The sequence below is a fragment of the Anguilla anguilla genome, chromosome 10, assembly GCF_013347855.1.
Source record: "Anguilla anguilla isolate fAngAng1 chromosome 10, fAngAng1.pri, whole genome shotgun sequence".
Lineage (NCBI taxonomy): Eukaryota > Metazoa > Chordata > Actinopteri > Anguilliformes > Anguillidae > Anguilla > Anguilla anguilla.
This window is the reverse complement of record NC_049210.1, coordinates 25,886,202-25,899,853: the sequence shown is the minus strand read 5'-3', so window position 1 is coordinate 25,899,853 and position 13,652 is coordinate 25,886,202. Positions and strand designations below refer to the sequence as shown.

At 39.1% G+C, this 13,652-nt stretch overlaps 1 protein-coding gene across 7 annotated transcripts in view; it reads left to right on the top strand.

Annotated features, from left to right (window-relative positions):
• snapc4 (small nuclear RNA activating complex, polypeptide 4) overlaps positions 1–12,319 on the top strand; it is a 165,548-nt gene extending 153,229 nt beyond the window's left edge. For 6 of the 7 annotated variants that reach the window (XM_035436233.1, XM_035436234.1, XM_035436237.1 and 3 more), the window contains 3 exons: positions 4,832–4,856; positions 9,691–11,363; positions 11,631–12,319. In XM_035436233.1, coding sequence (XP_035292124.1) covers positions 4,832–4,856; positions 9,691–11,363; positions 11,631–11,696 — 1,764 coding nt within the window. In that variant the 3' untranslated portion in view covers positions 11,697–12,319. The remainder of the gene's footprint in view (positions 1–4,831; positions 4,857–9,690; positions 11,364–11,630) is intronic. The other variant, XM_035436232.1, reaches the window with a different exon arrangement.
• The last annotated feature ends 1,333 nt before the right edge of the window (positions 12,320–13,652 follow it).

Sequence of the window (13,652 nt, the reverse complement as noted above, 5' to 3'; positions counted from 1 at the left end):
AGAGCTGACCGTTCCCAGCTATCACTCAGGGAAACTCTCGCATCGAGGAGGAGGAGCCGTCAGGTGCGGGAGCTAGCGAGACAAAAGCCTTGTGTGGCAGCTGGATTTCTTTCAAACCCCCACAACCTATAGATCAAAATGAAGCTTAGAACCTCTAGTTTTTAGCTTTCGTTAATTTCCTCCATTTAAAAGAAAAACCCAGTCGAAATATTGAAAACGGAGTCGGAAACACACAAGGAACCAGCACCCGCGTCAGGGGTACAAAGAACTTAAATAGACAAGAATTCAATACATAATCAAATGAGAGGGAAGGGCTGCATCATTGGAATTTAAGATTATTCCCTTCAACTGAAGGATATTTTTCTATATATCTTTACTGTAAATAGTTTCTATTTCCAATGCAAAACAGAATCTTTCGGTTTATAAAACATTTTTTTCAGTTTCTGATTGTTCAATGTCCCCCAGTTAAAGGAGGGGTGGTGGTGGGGTTCAGACAGTTCATAAATCTTATTTTAGTTTAAAAAAAATAAAAAAGAGAGAGAGAGAGAGATGAAAAGTACAGTATGAGAATGTGGAAATATATTTCATAATTAATTATATGCCAATAATAAATCAATTTGATGCTTTGAAGGCACAACAATGGCATTGCCAATTAATATTAGGTTAGAAAATACAACATTTGCCCGATTTAATGTGACGTCCGGTATAAACCACGCCCACTTCCGGTGTTCTATCCGAATACAGATACAGATAATTTTGTTGGTTGAACAGATACAGATAATGATGTCTCTGCACACCCCTAGTCTAAACAATTCCAGTTTTGTCTTGTCTCTCCATAAAATATTCTCCAAAACTCCATAGACTTATCCAAATGACGTCTTGCATATTCAAGTCCATTTTTCATATGCTTACTGGTTAAGAGTGGAGTGCGGCGAGGTGTCCGGCCATGAAGGCCTTGCTTGTTCAATATCCTTCTTATCGTCTGTACTGATACTTTTGTTCCAGTTTTCAAAAGGTCATCCCGTAAGCCTTTGGCAATAATATGAGGGGTTTTCTCAGCAGTTTTTATGATGTGCCTGATAGCAGTTGATATAACTTTACTCTTCCTTCCACATCCAGGTAGGTTTACTGCTATTCCATGACTTTTAAACTTACTTATGATGCTGCCAATTGTGTCTCTTTGAACTTTCAGTATCTTGGAGATCTTTTTGTATCCATTGCCTTTTTTATGCAATGAAGTCATTTCTTCTATTAACTTTTGAGAGTGCTCCTTTGTCTTTGGCATGTTTGCTAGTCAGCTTCAAGTTGATGTGAAGAAGTGCATCGGTGGGATTTATATGTTTATCACAGGTGAAGAAAACCGTATCGTTATGGGTTTCCTGAGGGCTTAAGTGTGTTTCCACAAAATTAATCACTCTACAGACCAGAAAATATTTTTTAAATGGTGATATTGAATGGGGGTTGAATATTTATGATATGGCTGAAATACAAAATTTACATGCTACTCGGAAATCTTAAAAAATACATTTTTATTTTGAATTTTAACAACACACAAGTGACATGCATGTTGTTTTTTTTAGTTTCAAGTCTCCCAAAAAGCATACAATATATTTATAGTTTCCACAAGGGTGGAACACTTTTGATTGCAACTGTAGCTCAGCGTAACCAAAAGTTTTCTCATCACCGCATTGACTTATGCATTGATTGACTGTCTCTGTCTCTATATACTGAACACAGATAACATTTCATCATTGCTATGCAAGTATTATTGCTCAAAATATTTCTGTTATATACGTTATTTTTTTAATTGGGTGTCTTTAAATAGGTTAGTGGTATTTTATAATGAGGATATTTCACACTGTAATGTAAGCGTTCCTTAGTAGCTTAGTAGTTTTTTTGTTGCATGCACCAGTTATGACGTGAGAGTTGAAATATTGCCAAAACGTGGAAGGATGGTTCAATATTGTTTTTATGTCATCCCATCCCCATAAAAGAAAACATTACATACTGTAGAGTACAGAAAAACATACCAGAGTTAATTAGTACACATTTAGGTACTGTACCGCATTGTGTGACAATGTTTTTGCAGTATTTTTTAATCTGATATCAATGTTTCATCTTAAACCTTCATAAGGGGCTCATTTATATGCTTTATAATGGACAAAATGTCAGGACTGGCGAGGGAATGGACCCAAATGCAGAGAAAAAATACTCAAAATCCAAAATGGTAATCCAAACCAAAAATTCTACTTTTAATAAGAACAAAAACCAAGGAGATCAAAAACAAAGCCACGCAGGGCAAGTCTCAAAAAAGACAAAGCAAATGTTCTTGAAACGCAAAAACAAAGAAAATCCAGAAATCCAAAACCATACAAAAACAGAACTCGGGCAGGGTAGAAAACACTCAGGACTAAACACAGAGTCAAAAGTACATGAGGAAACACATACCAAAACGCAATCAGAAACACAAGGATCCAGCACCCGAGTCAGGGAAGACAAGACATAATGGACTGCATTTATATAGCGCTTTTATCCAAAGCGCTTTACAATTGATGCCTCTCATTCGCCAGAGCAGTTAGGGGTTAGGGGTTAGGTGTCTTGCTCAAGGACACTTCGACATGCCCAGGGCGAGGTTTGAACCGGCAACCCTCCGACTGCCAGACAATTGGTCTTACCTCCTGAGCTATGTCGCCCCTTGTCACATAAATAGACCAGACACTAACGAGACACAGGAGGGCACAATGCACAGTCAGACCACAGAGGGAAGGGACAACTAGACAGAACTGAAAAACAATAATAGAATAATAGGAACCAATAATACAATTACACAGGGAAAAGGAACAGAACTACCGCCATCTGTCGGCCCAGAAAGGAAGAAACCGAAAACAGGAACAGAAACCTGACACAAAAAGCATTTTATTAATTTTTGGAGAGATTTTGGATGTGCTTCTGGACCCACTGTACTGATGGAAAGCTTGTAATTCCCTCTTGAAAATGATGCAACAGTGAGTTTTTTGTGTTTAAAAAGTTGATTTGTTGTGAAATACATGAATATGTTGTGATTGACAGCAATGCATCATTTAGACATTTTGAATAGATTTGGTGCTGCTGGGTACACTGCTTCGTTTTTGCTTCATAGAACTTTAGTATTTCTACATATTCACCCTTAGATTTTATGAACTTGTGGTCAGGGAGTTTTTTATCCAGGACATGTATAGTTTAACCTGCTGTATATATGGGATCTCTCAGTATTTTATTGCAAACTAAAAAAGAGCAAATTCATTTTTGCTTTTTTTCCTGAAGAATTGCTGTTTTGGCACTTTATTTCATCCTAAATTATGAATATAGACTAATCTAATCTAAGTGTTATAAATGGTACAGATGTCTTGCTTCATTTAAACCATTTACCCCCTAAATGGGCAAAGATTGGCCAGATTTGCCATGTGTGCAAAGGGGTTAAAGTGACAGTCAACTGGTGTATGTAAACTTTTGACCCCCTGGAATTTTGATATAGTGAATTAAAGCTGAAATAAATCTGTCTCTAATCGATTGTTTTAAAATTACCTCTGATGTGAGCAAAGTAGATGCCCTAACTCACTTGTCAAAATAAATGTATGGTAACATGAAATGTGTGGAGTTGTGAAAAATTGGATTTGAATATCTAGCCTAGGTGTATGTAAACTTTGGCCTGAACTGTAAGTTTGTCTAGGGCCCCCTCTTTGAGCAAATTTCCACTTTATAACCATAAAAATAAAGGCTCTAATTGAGATCCCCTTTTTTAAGCTCTTCCAATACTTCTGTCACAGCTTAAAACCTTTTTCTGTTGGGCAAACCGGCTGGACGCACTCCCTGCTTGTCAGCACCATCTTCATGATGCACATCCCCCCCGGCAATACACATTACATTACTTGCAAATGGCTAGACCCATCGACATCATTTGAAAGATTACAGTCTTGTTTAATTTGTTCTGTAACTTTATTGACTTAAAGGTAAACATATCGCTGTTCAGATAAGCAATCGTCTTTCCAAGTTCCTACTGTACTAAAGAGAGCATGGGGTGGTCAGATAAACCGGCCATGTTCTGAATGGATTCTTGCCAGATTGAGTTGAAAATAGCGCCTGACCAAGCTGACCGCGTCAGCTTGAATACAAGCAGAAGCATTTTGGATTACAGACACATGTACATAGACAAAGGAGCCAGTATTTTATATACCAAAAGTGAATGCAATGTGGACATTGGACATTTAAAACTTTGTTCTGAATGATTTATTTGGTGATCTGAGGTATTGTTCTGAATGTTGAAAAGGTATACAATTTTGTTTTCATGCAAAAATAAATGGGACAAAGTATTAACAAAATGTATTTTATGATGTAGGTTACTGTGGAATAAGTGATTGGGGGATGGGGAGGCTCCTTTTATTTTATTGCAATTTATTTCCCTGAACGCTGATAAGGAACGAGTGGGTATTGTTGGGCAGAAAGTAGTCTGTAGCAGGCACCATGCTTGAATTGCAGCTGGTTGTGACTCATTTCTTAATAAATTGTGGATCTTTCCTTTATTACCATTCTGTGGGCACCAGTGCCTACAACACTAGGGGCAGGATTTAATGTGATAATCAGTCCTATAACCTTTTTTTGTAAAATGGACAAAGAAAAAATAATCTGAACAGTAAAATGTCTCTCCACTAAGTGTGAGTGCCTAATTAAGCTGCTGACACCAAATTAAAACAAATGATGAAGTTGCAAACCAAAATCAACTAAACCCTGTTTTGATTTTAGGACGATATAAGTCCTGCTGTGCTGGTTTGTAAAATTATTTTTCCTCTTTCAGGAGATCTGCATTCCTCATCAACAAGGTAAGAACACAATTCACTTTTCTCTTTATATTCATAATTAGAGCCCAACAGTTTTTCTCCACCACATGACCTGCAGGGATTTGAACTTGCATTTAAATGGTTATCCTCCAGGGGTTCCCATAGGCACTTCAACAGTACAGTTGAAGCTAATCATACAATTTCTATTGATATATTTACAAAAACTATTAGTGGATCTAATATGGGGACTGTCAGAGGAAGGAAGATGTACATGGGTGGACATTTAATTGCTACTAAAAGCGAATGAGTGAAACATTATCCATTAGGTGCACTACATATCAACGTATTGTATATATACATTGTATATAATTTATCAAAAACAAACCCAAGAAGCTAAGAGTAGACCAACATTTAAAACGAACTGAGGGGGAATCATCTGTCAGCTGTGGAAAAGACAGCCTTGAGCGGCAACAAAATGGCATTCAAGATTTTACAGATGCCTTAAGTGCAGATATTCTACTGGACTGGAATTTGTGTGCATTTTTATTCAAACATGTAATTAATTGGGGGGGGGGCAATTACGTCAGCTCAACAGCTTATGAAGGTTGTTGGTATCAGTTGTGTTCTTCATCGTTTCTTTTATTTTGAGATATTGAAACTAGCAATTGTCTAGAATATTGTATTTATTTTGTAGGAGGTCGAAGGTCATGAGCAAGTCATCACTGAAAAGATGTTCCAAGCTGGTTATTCTTTTCTGTTTCCATATTGGGAATATGAATGGTATATTGTTGATTGGAACATGGGGCTGTGCCAGATTGGTGAAAGAGCAGAGGGGGCAGGAGAAAAGTGGAGGATTTCATTTGCTTTCCACCAAGCTGGATGATTTCTACTGATGGTGCTTGCTTTAAAACAACTGTGATTTTTAATGGATTTATCAATGAAAGTTACATGAGCAGTTCAGTCTTTGATTGCTCTGTATCTAGCCATGGTGGATTTGCTTTATTTGTCCTGTCGTGTATGTACTGTAGTTGGTGGAGGAAATTATTGTAAAAATGTGGTGCACCAAGACACTCTTCAAAGTGATTTAGGTTTCTGGAGGGTAGACAGTTTGATTTGCAGAGTCTTGTTTGTCCAGTAAAGTTTATTGACTACAGAGTTGAGAGAGGAGAACCAGCTTGGAGAGGGAGTACAAGGGTCATGGAAAAGAGATAAATGATTTTTGGAAAAAAATAATCTTGACTATTGATATTCAACCTATTACAGATATTGGTAGCAAGGTTATTATCGTTAACGAAAACTAACAAAATAACGAAAACTAGGTGTGAAAAAACATTTTCGTTAACTGAAATAAAAATAAAAACAAGGCTTTACAAAAAAAACGATAACTAACTGAAACTGTATTGTGTGTTTAGAAAACTAACTAAAATAAAATAAAATAGGAAATAGGAAAAATGTCATTGGTTTTCGTCTTTGTCAGTTTATTTTATGCATAAGCCTAGTATTTTGGGCGGATATGAAATCTATCTTCCAATTTTTTAGCTGTGCCAGTTTTATGCCAGCGGATGGCTAATATCCTTCTGTCGGCGCAGTTGCACAAGCAAGCACCTCACACGTGTTGCCAATCCATCCATGCCTGACATAGCGAAAGTCGGGAGAAAGCACCAGAGTCCCATCTGGGATTAGAGTGAGAGCACCTATTATCAACCACCTTCGTTCGACAGACAGGTAAACGTAAACAGATTTGCAACTATATAAGAAATAGGTGAAATATTGGTAACAACCTGTACCTAGTTATGTAGGAAAAAATGTCCTTCTTGTTATCCTCCAGTGGTTATTTTTGGCTGGACCACAACAGCGGGGCCAGCCCTAGAAACGCGAATGTCTGTGAGTGACTGACTGACTGACTGGCTGAGTGATGAAGTTACACCATTGGTCGGCCGGATCACGTGTGTTAGGTCCAGGCATATCCTAGGTTTTAACCTGGTCTTGTTTCAGTACTTTTGCGATTTTTTTCTGTGCCAGCAAATAAGTCAGAACTTTTGGTTGCTAAGGGGACGTGTATCAACGACCCCATGTAAATGAATGGAACTTGACATAAATTTGCTAGCATACTGTATAAGTGTCCTTTGAGGTTAATATGAGAAAGGGTGGTCGCTATCACACGTCTAGGAATCTGTACATATTCACAGTTGTAACCCAAGTCGCAGGACACAAAATAGCCGTTAGAGAAAACAGTTTGAAATTATGAAGCAACGTCTGCGCCATTGGATTTAATGGGTCGCGATGAGATCATTCCTAACGTGTTGCTTGTCTTAAAGTTGTTATAGTAAATAGGGCTGTATTAATATAACTAAATGTATATGTATGAAGTTGGTTTTTTAAATTTAAACAGTTTATTATTTATGTGTATTTTTACAGGACATTTTAATAGTAAGTAATGATGTCCAGTTCTCTCTGATAAATACGAAGTAAATACACTAGCAGTTAAGGTGGTCGATACACCCCCCCCCCCCTCGGGTGGTCGATAATAGGTGCTCTCACTCTACTTTGAATATGACTGTGTCTCAGATAAGAGCAAGTGCCTTGCAGTGGAGGGTGATAAAATATGTGGAACATTTCTCAAGGGGAAAAATCCCACAAATCTAAAAGTCCATTTGAAAAGCTCACACAAGAAGGCTAACCTAGCTTACATTGACAAGGTAAAGGCTGCTTCATACTTTCCGCGTTCCGCGGACTTGTACCGGTCGCGCGGACGCACACCCAGTTCCATTCATACTACAATTGGTCTGGCGTTCCACGCATGCGCATTTCCCGATCTAAACTCCATTCCAGTTCCATTACCACAGAGTGATTGCGTAAGTGAATGCGATTATAAGAACGTTTTCGGTTACACTGACCTATAAAACGCTATTCCAAAATCAAAATTAGACATGCTATACATCGTTAGAAAGTTTATACTCTCACTTACTGAATAAATGAATTGTCAATTAAGCCAGACTGTACTAAAAAGGGTGACAACGCCATAAACAACAGGTGTGGTATTACACACAGCTATTTTGGAAGGTACCCAGGCATCACAAATGCGCGTGTATTTCACAAACGGATTGTCCAAGACAATATATGACCACTCAGTCTCAAAAGGGACATCTCTGCGCGTAAAACCAATGGGAAGGTTGTATATTTATTCAATATTTAGTCCCAGATATTGACTGTAGAATGACATGGTATCATTTTTTAAAACTTTGTCTCGTTTATTTCGTTATTCAGCGAGCAGCGTTTTCACTGCTGTATTGGCATATCTTAGGGCTATTGTTGGGTTTATCTTGTTGCTATGATGGAATACGTTTATGAATGCCCAGATAGACAATATAAATGTGGGTAATGGCGGATCTCCTCGCACAACTCTCTTCAAAACAATTAAATTTGAAAAATGCGCAGTCGGCACACTTGCTATGCATACAATCCACGCGGTCACAAATTTTGGGCTGCGCGCGGACGTCCGCATAGGGGTCCGCGCGGACCCTCCGGACATGGGTGGATGACGACATTTACGTCACGAGGACCAAAGCGGACCCTCGCGAATACGCGAACGCGGAAAGTATGAAGCAGCCTTAAGGGAGAACGCCCAGAAGCTAATCCCAGGCCAGGCAGCATGATGGAGGAGCACGAGACAACCATATCCCCAGGAGGGCAGGAAACAACTGTCCAGTTGAGATTTTCTGGTTAATGACACGAACGCACTGACTGTTTGGTATGATGTTTTGTTGAGTTTTTATCACACAATACTTTTTCTGACTTTTTGAATCTCGCCCCTGACAAATAGCCCATATTTTCAAAAAATCTAAACTAAACTAGCATCTAAAAATTTTTAATCAAACCGCTTTAAATACTAAACTAAAATTGAAAACAAAAAGTCGAAACGAAATAAAAATAAAAACTAATGAAAAATGCAAAACTATAATAACCTTGATAGTTTGGTAGTTTGCTCCCTCTTTCCAAATTTATTTTGAATGAAATTGAGTTGAAAGAGTTTAAAATTTGGTGGGATATGGATTCCAAGGTACTTGATATTTGACTTGGTCCACTTGAATGACAATTCCCTGGCCTCAGCATCCAAGTTGAGTTTGGATTTGGAAAAATTGATGGAGTATCCAGACACCATACAATACCTGTTGATCAGACTATGGACTGAGAGAAGGGAGGATGAAGGGTTTGTTATGTATAACAGTATATCAACAGCATATAGATTGATTTTATGATGGTATGATTTGGTCTGAATCCATTGTTATTTTGTCTGAGAGTGGAGTCAATATGATTGTCACTTACATGTTACCATAATGGGGGAAGGAGAGCTCAGCAACAACTCAGTTGACAGGGACCCTCAAACATTTAATTTCAAGGACTGGATCTCTTGATTCTAGCACATTCTAGAATCTACATTGTAACATTTTGTTTCTCCCAGCATTTGGCAATATGGTTAAAATGCTATAGGCCTAGCCTATATTAGAAGTCACACTGTACGCTACGTTACGGTTAACTTTTGCCATTCAGAACTGCTGAAAAGTCATGGAAAGCACTAAAAAACGGTGGAAATCGCAGAAACGGAGAAAGCAACAGAACTGCCAAAAATAGCAACCATCAGCATTTTCACAATCATTTCTTAGGTTTATCATTGAGTAACAGAAACCCTCACTTATTGTTAACAAGCAAAATTACATTGATGGGTAAGGGTGAGGTCTTTGGTCATGCTAATAAGTGAACCTTTAATAGACCTTTATACATTACATTAAATGTGCCTTTTGTGCAATTTCAAAAGCATCAGTCTTTGTTTTATTTGTGTTATGTTGATACAATGTTATTGATTGGTTTCTTCCAGCAGTCACTCCACCACCCAAAATAAGTCCTCCGCCACCCAAAATAAGTGCTTCATCGGCTCCCTCCCGTAAACGCACAGTGATTCAGATGCTGGATGAAAAGCACAAGCAGGAGTATGGGAAGAAGAAAGAAGATCAGAAGCAGAGTAGTCTCATTATGATGATTCCACAGCCTTTGGTAATAACACAACCACTGCTGCAGGGGATTGAGCCCCCTGTAGCTCCAACCTCTTCAGCTCCTGACAAACCTGCCATTGCAAAGGGAATGGAAACCTATAGCATATATAAGACCATCCAGTCACAGAAACGTACTCGGAAACCCGCAGAGAAGGCCAAGGTGCTCTTGGCTGGTTCAAAAGTAAATTTGCCTAAGAAGTTACAGAACCACAAGAAAGCCTGTTTACAGAACTCTTGTTTGAAGGATGGAAAAAAGATCTCTCAGGTGCCACTCTGTCCCCAACCCCCCATTACTTGGATTGTGACTCCCAATGGTTTGCTACCAGTGAGTGGCCTAGGGATCCCAGTATCCACCCAAGCTCCACCTGCAGAAATGAAATCAGTGTCATCAAATGTGTCTTGCTTTCGAAGACTAAAACCCATTGCTATTAAATCAAACAACTCTTTAACATTCTCTATTAATGGAGCACCAGGTGCAGAGGTGCCCCCGGATGTACTGCATGTCTGTCCTAGTGTGTGCATCCCAGCTGACCTCCCCACCTCCTCCTTCGGGGAAAGAATAGCCTTGAATCTTGCTCCCACCACTTCCACATCAACAGACACACTAGTAGGAAGAGTTACTTGCCCCAACAATAGTGTTTCATCATTGAGTTCTGTCAGTGTACCACACTGTAACAGTGTGTGTGCTCAACTTCCAGTTCACTTCCTGGCTGCAGAACCTGTCAGCACTATAATGCCTGTTCCTGCTTCTGTGAATGCTGGTAGGTCTGTTGCTAACCCAACTTACACTGTTGCTGAAGTCTCATCTTTAACCCCTCTGCTCACTTATTCCCAAGGACTACCCATTCTTCAGGTTTGTCAGCCCCAAACTTCACAAATAATTGCTACCACTTTTGTGAACCCTGTGATGCCCCCTGCTAAAATTACATCCCTGCCCCAACAACAAGTTTTCAGCAGACTGAAACCAAATGACTCTCCTTTAAAACTGGCCACTAAACCTGCTTTGCCCAAAAGCCCTAAACCTGAACATATTCTAAGTTTTGACCCAGGCCTGGTATCTGCCGAGGAAACATCCCATGTGACAGAATGGATGAAAGGTGTAGGGGGGATCAGGCTCACTCGACTGGATGCTACTCTGCCATACCTGCCTCCTTTTGTCAGTAATCTTACCACACTTACTACTCTCCTCAAATGCAAACCTGACCTTGAAAGGTGTGCCTTGCCACTAGTATCTCCCAATGGTGAAAGTTCCAGAGTGGAAGCCCCAGAAAAAGGCATCCGTCGGCTGGTTGCAGAGCGGTTGAGCAGTAACCAAGCTTACCTGCTCCTGAAAGCTCGTTTCCTTTCTTGCTTCTCCTTACCTGCCTTCCTGGCTACTGTTTATCCACATGAAAATGCAAACTCTGTGATGTTCACCCCAGCCAAGTACAGCAAATGTGAGGAAAGTGTATCCCTAGTGGAAGATGCTGATCCTGGTGGTGGTGAAGGAATGCATAAGGTGAATATTTTTTTCTCTCAAATAATGTCACTCATCAATCTGTACATTTTATTTAATATTTGAATTCTTTCCTGAAAGTTTTCAATTAATTTTGTTTTACCATCTCAAAAATAGCTTTTGTCAGATTGTTTTTGTAGTTTATTTCAATCTTCATTGTCATTTCACCAATTACAATGTGGAAAATTAGTTTCACAAATTTTTAGCTTCACTTTAAAATCCATTCTAGTGCATCACTCAGTTTTCTGGTTGTATTTGTGTTGTCACTAGGATCGCCTGCTCCGGACGGATGGTAAGGGAACAGTGGCTGACGAGTTCAGTGGAATTGCTACTTGACACAGGAGCCAGTACCTCTGCAACCTGCAGAAATCTGAAAAACTGTGATATTCATCTTGTATTTGAGTGGTGGATATAAATTTCTTTTGTAAGCGCTATTCAAGAATAACAGGATTGAAGACCTTAAGTCTTGGAAGTTATCACGTATTCTCCCATGTGTAAGGCACACATAATCTCTCCCCGTGACAAACTTATCAGAATTGGCACATTTAACTGCCCTGAAAGAATATCCTTTGTTTTCTTGTTTAATAATAACTCCTTTGTCATTTAAAACTATATATTAGAATCTTTGAGGTCATATGCTTTTAGTAGTGAAACTGAACTGATTAATTAATTATTGTAATCTTGGTACCAAAATTTGAAACGTGTCTGTCTGAACCCAGAGTAATACATTTTTGGAGAGCTTTAGTTTGTCATTGTGATGTTTTCTTTTGATAAAGTGTTATAGATGCTTTTGTGTTCTGCCTTGTTCATTGTATTATGCAGTTTTGCCCATGAAATTGTGAATTGTGGCTTAGACATATATAAATTTTGTATCCTTCCAATGATTGAATTCATTTCTACGTATGTCATGGAGATCTTAAAATCTTTGAATAAAGCATAGCAGGTGGTTTTGTAAGTTATTTTTAGGCATTCAGTAATGCTTAATAGTTATGTAAACATTTTAAGACAAACCTTTAAAAATTTAAAAGGGATGTTACCAACTTAACCTGTGTGATGTTACTGTAATGTGCAGTTTATACACATTGCTTTAGCCATTATGATGTAAAGGGGTGCTTGCTTGCATGCACTGAAAAATATTAATTAGCTTAGGTTTAAAAAACACCATCAGTTGGACAAAAAACTGGCCCTGTAATTCCACTTTGCATTTCTAGTATCTAGTATCTGACTCCTCTGAAAACTGATGAGGGTTATTATTCATTATGAAATATTTACTAAAATGCCCTTAAAATTAAAGTACTAATGAAATTGAGAGGCGGTTTCTGCGCATTCACGGTAACATCACCATCTGTTACATACAGGATATACATCTGTGTAAAATCTGTGATATAAAAATGATGCCAAGTAGGTGAAACTTTCACCAGTGGTTCACAGAAATGCCGGAGCAGCCCCACGTTGGGCGCCACTGTGGCAAACGCGCCTGCCACAGGCCACCGAAGTGGCTTTCCAAGGGGCCCTCCAGCACAGAGACACAGGGAGACAATGTTTAAACAGTCCACGTTTATTTACGAGGCAAGATGGTACAGCCAAAGAGTAGATGTTAACACTGTCATGACAGAGGCTCCCCCTTGTGTGAGAAGGGATGGCAGATTTGAATACCTCACTGAATACCTCATTACGCACAGGTGCAGCCACCCCTGTTCCCGGGTCCAATTAGCCTGGTCAATTATCTAATTAACCAGGTCTAATTAGCTTGACCCAGGGCAGATGTGGCTGCTTAAGCCAGCCATCCCCACACCGCAATGCTATCATTTGTCATTTATAAACTAGATCACATCTTAATTAATCAATGTACTAATTTATACTGTTTTTTTAGGAATGCATTATATGCCATTTATCATCTCGCAAACTTGATTTTGACTGCCCACTCCCGCCCACACCAGAGTAAAAATTTCCTGTGAAAGTTGTGTTCTGCAAATTTTTTGGGATCCCAATCCCATCACAGTACTCTACCTAGAGGAGAGATAAGAATGGGTTCAGACAAGGATCAGTCCTTTCTTTAACCTTGTTCGACCTGTCCAGAAATGATGCACCCAAGGCCTGATCCAACAAAATTCATCAATGCTGATGGCATCTGTCTGGTAACCCAAGCACCTGACTTTGACTCACTAAAGCATATGCTTACTGGAGACCTCTCAAAACTGGACTAGTACTGCAAGTCCTGGTGTCAAAAACCTGGCCCTACAAAAACAGTCTCTAGTACACTACACACCAAATGCGGTGAAGCAACCACCG